General features: G+C 37.4%; 1 protein-coding gene across 1 annotated transcript; it reads right to left on the bottom strand.

Moving 5' to 3' along the window:
- Positions 1–3657: 3657 nt before the first annotated feature.
- On the bottom strand, positions 3658–17952 carry LOC137252655 (uncharacterized). Its single transcript, XM_067788690.1, has 5 exons — positions 11549–17952; positions 10980–11153; positions 10677–10907; positions 5386–5566; positions 3658–5315 (listed from the first exon to the last, which is right to left on the bottom strand). The coding sequence occupies exon 1, from the start codon at positions 17488–17490 to the stop codon at positions 15775–15777; it is 1716 nt and encodes a 571-aa protein (XP_067644791.1). The 5' UTR covers positions 17491–17952; the 3' UTR covers positions 3658–5315; positions 5386–5566; positions 10677–10907; positions 10980–11153; positions 11549–15774.
- Positions 17953–18081: the final 129 nt, after the last annotated feature.

The following is an 18081-nucleotide window of genomic DNA, read 5'->3' as shown; positions in this document are numbered from 1 at the left end:
ATATAGTTATAATATCTCTAAACCTATTGTGACGAATATTGGTGGCACTGAGGGATACTATCATCTCTAGGCCGATACTGAGCAGTCACTTGTATGTACGTAAACAAATCAATCATACACATATGTACATGCAGGCAGCGGAGAGATACTCACAAAAGTATGTAATCATCAGCAAAGTGGTTCTCACATATACACGCGCATATGGCTATGCGAGAGGTTATAAACGTGCATCTGTAGTTTATAGCTAGTAAATTTATGGCTGGTGACTAGGTGGTGGGTTCTGGAGGAGGAAACGCCTAGAAGTATGCGAACGAGACAGCAGAGTATAAAAGGAGCGGAAGCTGAGTAAGCAGCGATCAGCTTGATTTAAACACGCTATTGGTTGCGAAGTATAAGTGCTATTGTGGTGTATTTTCAAAGTAGTTTAATAAAGACCATTTTTCATTATTGAATATTGGAGTTATTTATTCAACAGTTTAGCGATACGAACGTTAATAAGGCTCAAAATAAGGGGAATTTCGGTAAATTCGTTACAGTATAATAAAATCTACTACGATCGTAGTAGAACTCAAAGGCAGTTATGTATGATAGACAACCCTCTAAATTATGCATGCCGAACTTGTCAGAATAAGGGAAAACGTCAACGGGATGAGAACACCTGAATATTGATTTCATCATGACCTCCACGATTCAATTACTAGAGGTTTGTTCTCCACTGAAGACAGAGCTTTAAAACTCCCAAGTTTAAAAATCTGGACGGGTTGCTTTTACGAAGTAAGGAAAAGGGGGAATAATTCAATCCCCCTTAGCGGAAATTGTAGTAGAAAATTAACTTTAGTACTATATTAGTAGTGATAATAAATTTGTAACTGTCAAGAGGTTTTAAGGAAAATAATAAATTTTCTACTAAATATTTCATGAATTGATTTAGGGTTTGACCATTCTTTCAGAATTTGAGAAATGCCGTACGTAAGAATTTTATTCAAAAATACACTATAACAAAATTTGTTTCAAAAACTCCCTATCTGAGTATAAATTCAATGCATTTTGACATAAGAGGGAGTTAAGAAAAATCATTCTGATATAAGGCGTTCTTCAACCTAATTCTGATATAGGGCGTTTGTGACAAATCCTGAAACGGGAAATTTTTGAAAAGTATTTTGAGTTAGGACGATTAGGCACTGGGGTGAAACTCTACTGAGCAGCCGCAATGAACTGACAAAAAAATTTAAGAAAATGGCTAATTGCCTTAGAACTTTATATTCCGGCCTTGACTTTGGCAAAAGAGTTCATCTTTTGTGTGGTCCTACTACACAGGGAGTACCTTTTTCTCCTTTCCGTTTAAGTACTCATGGAAGTGTTCCGCATAAACCGTTAATTTAGAATAGTCCGAACATGTTCGTTTGATACTACCTCACGAAGTCCGAATATTAGAAAAAACGATTCCACAAATTCTTCAATGGATACATAGGTTTACGAAAATGTACGATTCTTTGGTGTTCACACATCCGCACTTTTCATAAATTTACTTATGTTCAGCCTCATCATAAAATTTAAAAAATTGTTCTAAGGAATTATGCAGTTCAGCACTTATCGGGTATTCGTAAAGGAATTGTTTCCCATTTCTACTGCTAATTTTTTTCGAAAAATCGCAAAAAAACAACACAGTTAACGGATGTCAATTCGATTTGGGAGCAAATTGGCTACTAATGCCAAAAAATTTGTCAGCCGAACAAACCTCTTGTGATTGAATCATGGCTTACCTGCATCCATAGAGATGGGAAAGGGGTAAATACGCAAATGGTAAATACCCGGTAAATTGGTTATTTATGGTAAAAATTGGTAAATACCCAAAAATTTACCCAAAAGAAGGGTAAAAATAATCTTTTGGAAAATATGGGAAACAAACACACAAATTCAATCCAAAATGTACCCAATATGTCCTATATTGGTGGGTACCCTACAAAAAATTTGGTTACAAAACCTAATCACGCCCATGCAAATGTGACTATGAATATAACCTATGACCGTAAAATGACTAGTCAAATGACGTGGAATGACGAGAGCGTTTTTGCAGGGTAGTTAGTTATCCATTAAGCTATCGGTTGAATTAGTTTTAATCTGTAATCCAGCATTTTTCAAAAATATTTGGCCAACAATGCATGCCGTTGCAAAAATATAAGTTTGCGCAGTAAACATTTTAAGTCAAACAGCTCATATTCACCCTTATTGTCATTGGCGTCGTCGTCACTGAACGACGACGCTTTAAATTCGGCATTGCCAAAAATTTTGGAATATAAAGATATTGCATGCGCGAACTTCGGTGGAAAGCAGCGGAGCGTAACAAAATTCTAGTAGGTCACTTTCACCACACCAAAAACTTTAACACAATTTTTAACATAATTTAAGCACAGAAATACACTGATTGGAGTTTTAGTGAGTAAAAGTTAAAATTCTGAACACATTAGCTGAATAAAAAGTGTACAAATAATTGTTAAATAACAAATACAGACTGTGGTAGTTTAACAAATTCTGCTGTGGTAAGTGGTGAATGTGACCTACTAGAATTTTGTGAAGCTTGCCTCACACTATTTTTCGTCTATGCAATGTCTCTATATTTTATCGTTTCTGGTATTGCCGTTGTCGTTTTCGATAACTATTGACGACTATGGACACATGTTTGGTATTGGCTAAAGCGCCAAATACCCAACACGAACATTTCCGCGAACATTCCCGTTATGTCATGTTTCTGCGACCTTTTCTGTCGTGTATGGTGGTGTTTGCCAGTTCGCGCAAATGTTCGCCAAAAATCAAAATGTTTTAATTTTTGGCGAACATTTGCGCGAACTGTTCGTGCGTGTATGGCGAAATAGCTCATAATCGTAGTAATTTCTGAACGGAACACACGTGCGCGGAAAAGTAAAATGCACAATAAAAAATTTCTGAGTGAATTTATTGAAATGTATAAATCTTTGCCATCATTGCGGCAAGTAAAAAGCAAAGATTATTATAATAGAATTAAAAAGAATAATGATTATGCGACTTTACTCGAAAAATTAAAAGAATTAATTGCCACAGCGAGCAATATTGCTGCAGCACAATTGTTGTCCGTATTCATCGCTGTCTGAAAGAGAACTAATGTTCGGCCAAAAGTTCGTATGGTGTATGGCCAAAGCTGCGAACAAGATTGCGGAATGTTCGCGGAAATGTTCGTGTCGTGTATTTGGCCCTTAAGCAAATTTGCTGTCTTCGTCGCTAGAGTTGTGCTTTTTCGTTCATTTCAGAGATTCGAATCTTTCGCTCTTTTTCTACCCTACAAGACAGGTACCCGTTCCCTAATCGATTACTTAATCGTCATCAATAACTTGTTCACCAATTATCGTGTTAATGACTTTTACATTGCTGTCGTGAAAAAGGTAACGCATGTGCTCTCTCAAAATAGTGTACGTGTGACTCTCTTTCTCGCTCTTACCTATTGTGTTTTCGACATTCCTTCTCGCTCGATGTTATTTACATTTTTAAGTTACTTCATCAGTTATGTTTTCGTTATCGCTAACCAAAACATATGCAACAACAACAATACGGGTAACTGGTCTATCGGTTACCCGTATCGGTTACCTTCTGTCAAATCGCTTTTTCTATGAATGAAACGCGCCCTTTATGTTCAGATAATATTTAATTATAAATTATTCATATATACAATGTTTTTTTAGAATTTAAATTATTGCCTTATTACTCTAGCGAACTTTACATATGTGAATTTTTATATTTATAAACTATATAAATACATTAACGTCTATTCATAGTCGTGCCCTTTCCGAAACCTTGTTTTGAAGTTCTTATTTTTCCTGCGCTGGTAGTTTTGCTCATCAGTTTGCAGTCATATTAGTTTGGTAGGTATAGTAACATCAGACGTAGGGAAATTAGGAAGCATGTCAGGAGTATCACCAGAATCCAAAGAAGCATGGTGATTCGTCACCTCCGTTTTCTTCCATATCCGGATTCATTCCATACTAGTAATTATAAATATCTTGTAGATGCCACATAGGTGTAACCATACACTCAAGATATTTCCGTTCAAATCTTGTGGTGTACACGTAAACTTGTATTTGTTCTAAATTATTCACCACATTCTAAACATAGAAAAGATGTATTAAGTGTTTGCGTAAATACCATTGTGATTACAATATGGACAAACATTCAATTCTAAACTTTTCGTTGTTACATCAATTGTTTCAGCGTGTTGTACACGTAAATAAAAATTCATACTTGAATGTATTTTCGTCTTCCAATCGCATAATTTACATTTTAAATAATGACTTTAGGCATATGAGAAATCTCATGGTCCAATAATTTGTTGAAGCTTGGTGTAGCTGCTTGAATAACACAAAATTTACATTTTGCACCACGTTCGTTATATTTAAATTGTAAATGTTCTGGTTTCTCTACACGATGCATAAAGTTTAGATGCTTTTTCCAACAATGTTCTGAATTTAATTGAAATACATACATTGGGCATTGTCTCATGATAAATTTTCCATAAATATACTGAGCCTCTTTATGTAGGCTCTTTTCTTAACATCTAATTCTGGCCGTACAGGATATGACAGTTTTGCTTCAGGTTATAATCCACACTCATACTATTTTCAGATTCTGTTTCATAATTTTCATCATTTTCAACATTGGACTTTGCATCAACATCATTATCATCATCGTCATTTTTTGATAACTCTGTTTTAAGCTTCATATTTATCAAAGGTTCATCTTCCTTAGTATTAGAATTAGAAACATTGTCATCTTCGGTTAAGTTTTTATCAAGTTTAGCTTTTTTCCTAGGTTTAAATTCTTTACTATCCGTACTAGAATTAATACCATCATCAACATTTTTCGTGGTCTGTTTGAGTTTTTAAATTTGCCAATGGTTCGCCTTTATCAGTATTAGAATCAGAATGGCCTTGGCCATCTTCACCGTGTTGCAAAGTAGGCGACACCTGTTGGTGTTGATGTTTGCGCATAGTGCGGATATGTTGGTGGTTCACTAGTCATTAATTGTTTAGAAGTTTCAACTTGTTGCGTTTGTTGTTGTTGTTGCTGGCTGATGATGTGGTGTTAACGTTTGTTGTACAATTTATTCGGGTGATTGCACATATTGTTGGTGTGTTATAGTGCTGGAAATCCTTCCGATATTGAAAGTCCTTGATTAGTGTAATCCCCACGTAGTGAACTACTCCTGTGACCGCGTCCGCGGTAACTATTACATCTGAAGGCGCTTAAGTTACAGGCATAGCTGACATCGCTTATATAACAGGTTGACTCTAAAGTAAAAACCAAAACAAAATATTAGAATCAGTGTTTATGAATAACATATTTAAAATAAGCTCTTACAACAACGTGATCGGTGGCTACATCTCCGTGAAAATAGTGTGGTGTTCCTCCTTGTATAAACGTAGATACTGGATGTGCTCAACCGTGCAGTTTTCTTCTAATTTGAGCAAATGTATGTTCTTACAGCCACAGCTGGAATATTTGGGATATTTCTATCCTCACATCGTCAAAATCAAATTACCTAGAATGAAAAAGAAACTCATATCAGTAAGAATAGATTAAAAGTTTTTAATATAAGCCGAAAAGTGTTCCATAAATAGGGCTCCACACATAGCTCTTTTCCAAAGGCACAAGAGAAATTTCAGATAACTAGAATCAGGACCTGGTAAAGTAACTTCAAAGGCGATTTAGTCGCCACTACTTCGTATGCGCATTTCTCTACGCTCCCCTTCGGCATGCATCATCAATTTCGTCATTACTATAAAGGCCATCTTGCTCACAGCAATCCAACAATCTATTTGTCCGCAAATTCGTGGAACTAAATTCCTAATGGAAGGTTCCTCTCCAAAAACTCTGTTTACAGACAGTCTTTCGCCGTGAAAACGAGGGCAGTGAAATATTACATGTTCTGCGCCTTCCAATTCGGACGGACAGCTTGGACAGAAAGGATCCTCCTCTATCCCACGCTTATGTAGATATTCCTTCAAGCCACCGTGCCCGCTCAATATCTGTGTGAGATGGTAATTTAGTTTGCCGTGTTTTCGCTCGTACCATTCCGCTATATTCCGGACTAGCATGAAGGTTCAGCGCTCTTTTCTCGAATCTTCCCGCCGTTCTTGCCACCTAACTATTGTTCGTGACCTTACGGTTTTCTTAGCATCTTCAGATGGTCGGCTGAATCCAATGCCATACAGATCGGCCATTTCACCTGAGAGTAGATCTACTGGGATTTTCCTGGATAAAACATGGATCGCGTCGTCGGAACAGCACATGCTATTCGTATAGCGGTACCGTATAGCGGTAGGCTGCTAGTATATCTTTTTGGTGGACCATTTTAGATCTGTGCCATACTGGTGCTGCATATAATATTATAGAGTTGGTTACGTTGGATAATCGCTGACGGGTAGCTTCGCTTGGGCCGCCGATGTTGGGCATTATTCGCGTTAGGGTTCCACTAACTCTAGAAACTTTTTCCCCCACCGCCCTGAAGTGCTCCCTAAAAGTTAGTTTTGAGTCAATGATTACTCCTAGATATTTCAAGGAGGGCTTTGAATTTATTTGAAAATCTCCTATGGTTAGGACCAACTCATCCACAGTCCGCTTTGAGCTCATCAGAACCACTTCTGTCTTATTGCTAGCCATCTCCAGCCCCGTGTTCGTCAACCATTCCTCTATTCTTCCCATGGCGTCATTACATAATGCTTGGAGCAGATCAAGTTTCTTGGCCACTGCTACTACGACAATATCATCTGCATAGCCGACAATTTCCGTGCCTCCGGGAAGGTGGTTTTGTAGCACCTCGCCATACACCGCATTCCAAAGAGTTGGACCTAGAACAGATCCCTATCTAATCTATCTATCTATCAAATTATTCGGAGCAGGTACGGAACTTGTCTTGGGACACCCAAAGTGCACCCACGCTTCTCATGGCTCCAGCGGGTTAGCGGCTTCCTAGAACTTAAGCCACTTGCTGCTTCTAGATCTGACATCTGTCAGCTGGAGTCTTAGCCCGGCAAGCGCAGGGCACGAGCACAGAATGAAATCGATCGTTTCCTCCTCCAACTCGCACTTCCTACATCTGCTATCACTGACCAAGCCTAATTTAAAGGCATGTGACGCCAGAAGGCAGTATCCAGTAAGAATACCCGTCATGAGTCTAGTCTACAGTTTAATGATAATAAAAATATAAGAATCAGTGTTTATGAATAACATATTTTAATTAATCTCTTACAACAACCTGATCGGTGGCTACATCGCCATGTAGGTAGTGTGGTGTTCCACCTTATATAAACGTAGGTACTGTATGTGCTCAACCGTGCAAATTGACATTAGCAGTAACATTATTTACATAAACATAGCTTGGTATTTGTGAAGGCCTCAATATAGCATACATTGGTCCAGTTCGGTGTGCACCAGCCACTGGTACAAACACTTTTGAATGCATAGCTTTCATATAGGATGGATGTCCAGCAGTGCTCCGGTTGTGCCAATATGTAATGGGCTGCTCCGTCTCTTGGTACGGCTGTATAGGTATAGGCGGGTGCAATGTATTACTAGGCTCAAGATCGGAAGGTACATAGATGGCTCGAGGACGCCAGAGGGGATTGGAGCCAGAGTTTTCGGACCCAGAACCAAAATATCAGTAACTCTAAAAGCACATCCGAGCATTTTCGAGCGGAAGTATTCGCCATAAGTTAGTGCGCTTAGCTGAACCTTCAGCGCTGATACCCCAAAGAAACAATTGCCATACTCAGTCAGGCAGTCAGGTTCCACTAAAGGCACTTGCGGCGTTCGAAATAAAATCAGCACTTGTCCTTCAGTGCGTAGAAAAGCTGAATCAATTAGGAGCACACAACGTAGTACTGTTGGCCTGGGTCCTAGGCCACAGGGGAGTGGAGGGCAATGAGCAGGCGGACTCCATGTTTAATTTGTTGCGTCTCTCCCACAAATTGTCAACCCCCCAGCAGATCCTTGCAGCGGTTCTGCGCCATACTCTCCTCTTCCGGGAAGGTATCGACCCCAATCCGGGTCCTTCTCCTGACCCCAGTACTGAGAAATGGGTTTGCTGCGTTTGCCGGAAAAGAATCTTTTTAGGACGGTCATATATATAAGGGCCTGAAATATTTCAATGAACTTCCTAATCACATAAAAAGTAGTAATAACTTCAATACTTTTAAAAAAAGTTTATTGGAGCATTGTAAAACCCTTCCAATAAGATAGTTTTTTTTTTCTTTTATTTTTTTACATGATATACCGATACTGGAGCGCGAAAAGGGAATGGTAATAATGGTAGCAGCAAAATACAATGCATCCGGCCCTAAGGAAAAGAAAATCGCTCGCCACCTGTAACTCCAGACAGTTCCAACAACTAATTTCGCTGGAATTCGGTATTTCCAGCTGGTATTTACTGTTGCTGATCGGAATCATTCGCATTCCGACAGCATAAATATAACAATAAAATTATATAATGTGTAACAAAATTAACGAAAACAAGGCCAAATAAAAGTTGGAGCAAGGGGGATTGGAAACACGTCCTTTTCAACCTCCCATTATATGTTGAGCTGTGCTAATCGGAATCTTCATGCATTCCGACAGCGTTTTACTAAACAAGGTTGAGGGGTGATTGGATACACTTATTTTCAATTTCCAACATCCAAAGACATGTTTAGCTTCATTGATCGAAGACTAATACATTTCGAAAGCTTAAAATACACATATAATTGAAAAATATAAGTTCCAAATTTTGTTGCCTTAAGCTGGGAGCACTGGAGGATTGGAAACGCGTCCTTTCCAACCTTCCTTTAATGAGTGGCTCCCAGACTCGTCCCTCTGTCACGCTAGTAAATATGCTGATCGGAATCACATGGCATTCCAACAGCATATTCAATAGAAATAAGTGATTATAACAATGAATTGTACTTAGTAGTTTAAGTTTTGGGCCTAAACAGCCGTAATAATAAATAAATTAAATTAAAAAAATAAATACTCTTGTCAGTGTTTCACGTGCAAGGGATGGTTGCATCGGACAGGTTGCTCTGGGCTAGATTCCAAAATCCAGCGTCCTCGTAACTTTTATAAATCTTTTGTGGCTCTTGTTGTTCACGGCCTCATTACATTATGAGGAAATACGGCACCTGAGAACACAGCCGTTTGAAGCTAAAAAACACAAGCATGTCTTCAGTGAACTCCACAAACAGGCGTCGGACCTCTATGCCGGTGATTCCTGTACTCAAAGAACAAAACTAGCAGAGGAGGAACGCACTCTCCCTAGGGAAACGAGAGTAGTCACTCTAGCCCAACTTCGAGCTGGATAACGTAATAGGTTAAACTCTTACCTATCCACAATCAACCCCGACATACAAAACATTGTCCTGCTTGTAATGTGTCCCCACATGTCACCAACCATCTCTTTAACTGTATTGTGCAACCAACGCCTCTAACACTCCTCTCATTATGGCCCACCCCTGTTGAAACAGAAAGTTTCTTTGGACTCCCGTTAGAGGACATTGATGACAATTTGTGATCGGTCGCACCTATTGGATGGGGCGAAGCACTGCTACTACAACAACAACAGGCGGACAACACGGTAAGAGAGGCAGCAACTGCATGACCCATCGATCCCGAGCCGTTCCTGCCAGTTGGCCCACAGGGGCATCTATTAGTAGAAGAAAGGGAAATAGGGAAGAACACTGGCGCAATATGCCAGGCCTGAGTCAATCTAAGTTACTGTTAGGGGGTTACAGGACAACTCGATATAGGGCATTAATAGGCCTCTCAAAAAGATAACCTAAGAACCCCAACGGCTATTCTTACAAGACACTGTAGACTGAACAGTCACATGCAAAAGCTGGGTATAGTATCGAACAACACATACCGATTTTGTGATGGATCAGCAGACGGTGGACCATATCCTTCTAGATTGCGGCGCAATTTCAAGACGTAGGGCTAAGTTTATGGGCTCACCATGGCCAGAGCATTCCCACATTTAATCCCTCAAGCAAAGAACACTGCTGGGGTTCATCAAGGAAGTCGGCTAGGATGAGGTGCTGTGAAGGAGATGTGCAAGTCACTGTGCAATCCTCAATAAATGATCTATCTATCTACGTTCGGGTAACAGGCACCATTGTGGTACTAGCCCCACCATCTCGGGAACTATTGATATGACTACATTAAACCTTCTAGGGATTGAATATTAATAATGCCGGCAATGCGAAAGTCTGCTAAAATGCACCATTCTCCATGGAATGCTCGATATATAACTTTCCACGTTTTGAAACAGTGATGAAAAGAGCAAAATTTACAATAATTTTAACTGGCTGTGGGTAGTAAGGTGTTGATGTCCTCTCTTAACGCAATGTAATGACAACTGCGATGCAGGGGAAATGACAAAAATCTTGCAAATCTACTGATAATAATTCATTTTTCCTCCCCTTCTATGCAGTTCTATGCATACATACATATGTATTTTTCTCTCCAAATGCTAATTAAAAAAATTAATTGGTTTTCACATGAACTTCGAACTCTGTCGTATTTGCATTCTTCAGTTGATTATCAACAAAAGCATGACAAATTATCACTAAAAAATTCATACATGTTGCTTATATATTTAATATGGTAGCCAATTTACTTACCCTTTCTGGTGCGATGATTCCTGGACAATCGGGCCTGACTAGACGCGATTTTTTTTGCCTTAAGAGAGCGTGCTTAACGCGAACCCTATCATGTTATGGCACAACTTTGGTGATGCAAAAAATCAAAGACATTTCTGCTTCTAATGCTTCTAGGATAGCAGCAGCAGCTCCCGGTGGCACCACATAAATAACAGTTGCAGGCCGATCAGTTGCCTTTTTTGCTCCGGCTACCTATTCAATTTTAATTCACATTACATTATCTACTATTGCAATTTTTAATCACTACAAATCAATATAAATTACCGAAGCAAATACTGGCAAACCAAGATGCGTAGTTCCAGCCTTTTTTAGGGAAATACATCCAACCAGTTTGGTACCGTATTCCAAAGCATGTTGCTTGTAAAGTACCTTGTTTTTGTAGATTTCCTTTGATTTTGGCATATTCTGAGCTGAATCGCAACCCGGCGGAGATGCTATCTATTAGAATAATATAACATTTTTTTTATTATTTAAAAATGCACATACGTATGAATGAAAATCAGAAAGTAAATAATGTTGTTGTTGTTGTAGTGATAAGGACACTCCCCGTTATGGACTTTGGTGGTCCTTTGCCGGATGCAGATCAGGTACGTTCCGGGAACCATTAAGGTACTAGCCCGACCATATCGGGAGCGATTTAGTTGACATAAAACCTTGTAGGCCATCCCGTCGATTCTATACAACTTAATATGGTAACGATTTAAAAGACGGTGCACCACCCAATTTTTATCAAAAATTATCAAACGTGGAATCAAAAGGCGCGCTTCGAGCTCCGTTTTTATTATTATTTGATATTTTTAAATTAGGTGGTGTACCGTCTTGTAAAACTTTACCCTTAATATTATTTTGGGCGAAGGCCGCCAACGCAAAAAGATGGTCTCTGCAGCAATATTCTTAATTTCCGTCACATGTCACAACTCAAATTAACTTAATGTTATTTTGGGCGAAGGTCGCCAACGCAAAAAGGTGTTCTCTGCAACAAAATTTTTAATTTCCGTCACATGTCACAACTATTTTTTTTTTTTTGGGGTTTGGTTGAATGGCACGGACGTTAGTCCATAACGCCAGGTTATATATCAGATTGTTTTTTCTTCAGCTTGTTGTTGTCTTCAGATTGTTCCTGTTTTCCGTTTGTTGTTTTCTTTGTAGAGGTTGGTTTAGTTTTGCCAGGATGAATCTTTACAATGATTGCTTTGCCTTTGTAACGAAATTACAAAGATTGTATGTTGAACGATAGCTTTCATGTACTAAGTAGGGTTGCATTTTTTATATCTGTTTTATTGATTTGGTTTTTGTCTTAAAGCGAAAGCACATATGTTGACTTTTAAGTGCTTTGAATTTATACTGTATCGCGAATGAGATCAGTGGATACGTATGAATGCCCATTTTGGCATGTTCGTTTAAATGAAAGTTTTGTATGTACATATACATATAATTATCGATATTGGTATCTTGAAGTTTTATATTACAATAATATAATTAAAAATGAGAAAAGTATACAAAAGTGTATATTGCTCTTGTAATTTTTGATCACAGATTTTAGAATTTAACTTGTGCCTTTTTTAAAAATGAGGCAAGTTGAGTAATTTTGGTTGTGTTGTTACCACTAAAAATATCTTCAAAACTGAAGTTGTTGTTAAATAAATTGAATTCAGATCTTATATCATTTAGGTTTCTGCATAGGAAGGTTTGGTGATAGTAGCTGTCTGTTTGACCACAGCTACACCGTGTCGAGTTGATTGCCTTTATTTTTTGTAAGTATTGCTTGTCATAGGTATGACCGGTGAGGATTCTATTTATTGTTTTAATTTCTGTAGTAGGTATATCTATGTTTTTGAACCAAGTTTTGTTTTTTCTAATGGGGTATGTTGTTGCGAATAAGTTGAGTTTATCACTCGCATAATTTAAAAATTCTTCATACCAGTCATCATGAATATTAGTTTTTATTAGCTTGAGAGCTTCGTCAATTGTAAGTTTAAAATTTTAATTCGGACTATTAATCGTTGCTTTTTTGGCTATTTCATCAGCTTTTTCGTTGCCTGGGATACCTTTATGGCTAGGTATCCAGACAATGTGGATCTGTCTAAAACTATAATTCATGATGTCTTGATGAATATTATATACAATGCTATTGGTTGCTTTTGGGTTTAGGAGTGCTTGGCACGAACCCAAACTGTCCGTAAATATCACCAGTTTATCACATTTGTTATTTATGGCTATGTTGATGGCTTCTTGTATAGCCATCAATTCGCCAAAAATAGATGAGGATTTAAAATTAAAATTAAAGCTATGTTCTAGATTCGAGGAATAGTTATATATGCCACATCCAGTCGTGTTGTGTGAAAGAGATGTATCGGTGAACATTATGTGAAAAAGATTGGCTTTGTAGTCGTTTAGAATGCTTGAGAAATTGGCCTGAACACTTTCACTTGTCATATTTGCTTTCTTTCCAGAAAACAATTTATCTAGTACCACCAGGTCAGAAATAGGACACAGTACATGGGGATTCACCACGTCAAGGCTGTCAAGAATCGCAGAGAAATGATTGTAGGTTTTGGAGTAGCTAGAATTGAGACTAGCATTATTGCAAATGGAATCCTTGATAGGATCATCATATGCAAAAATTTTTACCAACTCTTTAGCTGTCAGCCACGTTGCACGTTCAGAGGCAGGAAGTTCATTTGCAATTGCATAAAGCAAGGGAATGGGTGTGGAAGGGGTGACTCCTAAACACCTTCTTAGAAATTTATTTTGCAAAGTAATTATTTTCTTGGTACTTGAGTTAGGGCTATTGGATGCCGTGGTACCACAGTATTCTATTTTTGATCTAATTAACGTTTTATAAATATTTAAAGCTTTTTGTGGATGTAGCCCTGATTTAATATTGGTGAGATATTTGAAAAAGTTAATGTTGTTGTCTGTTTTTTTAATTACAGACTCGTAATGATCTTTGATTGTGAGGGAACTGTTTATGATTCTTCCCAATATTTTTAAGTTTTGAACTTGTGGTAGTGTTTGGTTGTGAACACTAATTTGAATATCTTTTATCGGGCCTCTATTTAGGTGCATAATTTTTTTTTTACTTGAATTGAAGCTTAGGTTCAGTTCAGAGCACTTGTCTGCAAACCGGTTTAGGGTATATTGTAGATTTATCTTGGCGGCATTTATGGTTTCACCAGAAGCAACAAAGAAAAAATCGTCTGCGAATTGATATATTTGAGTGTTGGTATTAGTAGTATCATGAAGTTTGGATGTATAAATGTTGAACAGTATGGGAGATAGACAGCTACCTTGGGGAATTCCATTGTAAATATTAATGACCTCCTTGCCTATGTTAAGAGTTCTGAGGGCTAGGAAGTTTGTTATCCATTCAATGTATAGCTGATCAATTTGTAGTTCAGAAAGCATATCTTTAAGAGCGCTTATGTTGACGCAGTTGTATGCGTTGGATATGTCGGTGGAGCAGAGAATTACATGTTTTTTATCATTTTTTGATACACTGATATTGTGTAGGATGTAATTTAGACATACAGAGCATGATTTGTTTTTCCTGTAAGCAAAGGAATTTTTGGGAAGGCAATTGTTGGTTTCTAGAAAGTTGTATAATCTGTTTTTTATACATGAATTAATAATTTTTAAGAGTACAGGTATTAAGGAAATCGGTCTGAAATTTTGATATTGACTGAGATCAGCATCTTTTTTTGGAATCGGAACTACTTTAATTGCTCTCCAATGGTCAGGAATTTGATTTGATAAGAAAAGGTCATTTAGTATTGTTTTTAAATTGTTTAGTGTCAGCTCTGGTAACGCTTTGATCATATTGTATGAGATGCCGTCAATACCCGCAGCAGAGTCCTTTTTTTTATTGGCCAAAACTAGTTGGATTTCTTCAAATGTGAAAGCTAAGTCAAGGTTTGGTTCCACTTCGGTGTTTATTGCAAGTCTTACAGAGTTACTTGGTACTTGGTCATTTAACATATTCAAGAAATCTTGATTGTAGTTATCACACCATGTTTGAGAGATATTTTGACTGAAGTCACCTCTAAGGGCCTTTACAAATTTCCACGCACCTTTGCCTTTACTCAGATCTAATTCTTCAATTTTATTATTGAAATTGTTTTTTTTTGCCCTTTTCACATCTTTTTTCCATTGTTTTTTGGTTGTAATTAAATTTTCAAAATTTTCGGGATTGGGGATGAGTTTGGCCTTCTTGAATGCCACAATAAGAAGTCTGTATGACTTGTTTATTTCCTCATTCCACCAAGATTTGGGGATTCTGTTATTCTTAACAACATATGTAGCATCTTTGATTTCATCTTTGATTTTTTCTTCAAAAACACCTAGAGACGAGTCGCATTCGAGTTCACTTAGTGACTTGATAAGTTTTTTTTTGGAAATGAATTTAGTGATGTATGTACTAACGTTGTTAGTTTCTATTGTAATAGGAAAGTGATGGCTTCCTCCAATTCTGGTTTGATCTACAGAAAATTTGTATATGAAATTGTTATTGACGAAACATAGGTCGAGTACTGATCCGTTGTTTGTACGGATGTCACTTTTAAATGTGTAGGTGCCATCATTTATATTGGTAAAGTTGGATTGTGGTATGAGATGATTTAAGTGCTTTCCCTTATTTGACTCACATGTGTCACCCCAAGCAGTGGATCTTGCATTAAAATCACCAATTAAAAAAACATTGTTGTATCGTTCTAAAAAATTTAAAATTCTGGAAATTTCACCAGTGAAGTTACTGGTATTTATATTTGGAGGGAAGTATACGCTGCAAATTATTATGTTTGGACTTAAGTTTTTTGTTTGTATAATTAAAACATCATATTCACTATTGAAATTAATTTTGCGGAATTTGATTTCTCTTTTGACAGCTATGGCTACGCCACCATAGCCATCATTCCTATGTTTTTTACATAAATTATAATTGAGTATTTTTCTATGAGATGTGTTTCTGGATAAAAATACTTCGCTTAAGCAAGCGAAGTCAAAATTGTATTTGTTTAGGTAAAATTCTATTGTGTTTATATTAGCTTTTAATGATTGACAATTATATTGCATTATTTTCATGATTTTTGAAGGGATTTGATTGTTGAATATGGAGGGTATCTTTTTGAGCAATTATTGCTTCAAATTGGCCTTTGAGGCCTTGAATTTCTTCAAGAGCGTTGGAATTGTTATGTTCTAGAGATATTTTTTGGGAGATTTTAATTAATTGATTTATGAACTTTTCAAATTGGGATACTAATCCTTTTTGGTATTCAGGAGAGTTGAATACAGGATTAATTGGATTTTTTTGTCTAACTATTTTGGGAGGAGATTCTCTGGGAGGTGGGGTTTTGTATCTTTCATTGCCCTTTTTGGCCACATGGCTATATTGTTTTTTGGTGAAATTTCTATTTATTTCAGTGTCTTTATCAACAATATTTGAATATTCATTTTCCAACGCAGGGAAGTCTGTTTCCTCAACTTCAAGAATTTCAAATCTGTTACCACCACGAGGGTAGTACAAATCCAGTGCCTCCTTTCTTGTTAGCTTCTTGACAGCCCTGACGCGGGCAATCTTTGCTTCTTTTTCCCACTGTGGGCATATATTCCTATCTCTGGCAGAGTGGCCCTGATTGTTGCATAGAATGCAGGTGTTAGATACACATTTTGGATTTTGACATTCAGCTTTACCACATGTTAAGCAACGTGTCTTCGTTTTACACGACATCTTTGTGTGACCAATTCTGCCACAATTTTCACATTGTCTGAGGGGAGGGATGAAAAACTCAACATTTAGCTTTGTGTAGTTGTATATAATGTGGGTAGGAATGTTATTTCCTGAAAAACCAATTTTTAAAGTCATAGTCGCAATATACTTGTCAGTGTTGGGGTCTTTTCGTGTAAAGCGTTTCACCGACACTATAGGTATAGTCGTGATTGCTTCTTTGGCAACATCATCATCTGAGAAGCAGAGTGGGACTCCTTTTACAATTCCGTATATTTCCAAGGCAGTTCTTGGAATGAATGGTTTCAAGTCTCTTTGGATGACACGTTGGTCTATAACAAAGTTATTAGCATGATATGTACTTTTGAAGATAATTTTATATAACGTTCTTCCAATGGCTTGGATGTGGTCAATGTCTTTTATACGCAAGTCTCTTATTTGACTGAATAGTGTGAGACCATTTGTCATTTTTTCATTTTTCAATGTGGCATGTGACGAAGAGTCTACTAGCACAAAAATTTCACCTTGGAAATTTTGAGGGTATTGTATTAATGCTCTGTCCTCATATTTTTGTCTTGCACTGTTCTGTGCATTACCTATATTTGTGGTTGTAACTGTACTTATGTTTGGGTTCGTGCCCTTAGCTGTGTCTGTTTCATTTCCTTCCATTTCTACACTACCACTAGCATTGCCTAATGTCACACTACTATTGTTGCTTTCTTCTTTCCCGCCATTTTTGGCGTTTTTGGCGCCTTTTTTGCTTTCATCATCCCCAAATTTCAATTCTATATCCATGGCTTGAGCCATGTTAAAATTAACATTAGAATTTTCATTTGCTTTGATGGATGCAACACTCGATTTTTCATTGATTTTGGACATTGCCTTGCACATGGAATCCTCACCTTTATATTTCACCAAACCCTCACTACTAAGCTCAAAGAAACCAGTTACATTTTCATTTTTTTCTATTTTAGGTTTTTTGTTAGCTACGGTTGCACTAGGTACATCCTTTGCATCCGTGGACGTCACCAACCGTCGGGTCGGCGACGCCATAGTGTCTAAGATTTCTAGGTGCCTTGTAAGACACCTTTGCCTTTTTTTCTTTGGGCACTGTAATAAATTGCTTCTTTCTTTTTTTTTTTTTTATTAATTTATCCAAAAGTATACTATATATTTTTTGTCACACAACCAAAATACTCACCAATTTAATATATGTATCGTACACAATAAATTCAACTTGAGAACAGTTCTAAATATATTTGTCACACACAAAACTTGTCAGTCACTAACACGCAACACTTAAAGAAAAACGCGGGACGATCCACTTTACTCCACGATTAAAGTCCGAATGAATGTCACAACTAAAAGCACAAGATATTTTTCGTTGTAAACAATTTATATTTTTTTTGCGTTTCAATTTTTCCGGAATAATTAATGAACTGTCATTTCGATGACAGCATGAAACGTCGATGTGTTAGTGGAGAGCGAAAAACGCTTTGAATGTGTGGGTGAACTGGTTACCTCCGTCTTGTAGGGTAATGAACGAACAAGTTGTTCTTTTTGTTCATCTGTTCTTTTTTTTCAAGCAAATTTGTCCACTGCTGCTCGCACCCGCAAAAAAAGCCAATAAGTATAGATGGGGGT

Source organism: Eurosta solidaginis, chromosome 5 (assembly GCF_040869045.1).
Source record: "Eurosta solidaginis isolate ZX-2024a chromosome 5, ASM4086904v1, whole genome shotgun sequence".
In the NCBI taxonomy this organism is placed as follows: Eukaryota; Metazoa; Arthropoda; class Insecta; order Diptera; family Tephritidae; genus Eurosta; species Eurosta solidaginis.
The sequence above is the reverse complement of the archived record's forward strand: the minus strand, read 5'-3'. Positions and strand labels throughout refer to the sequence as shown.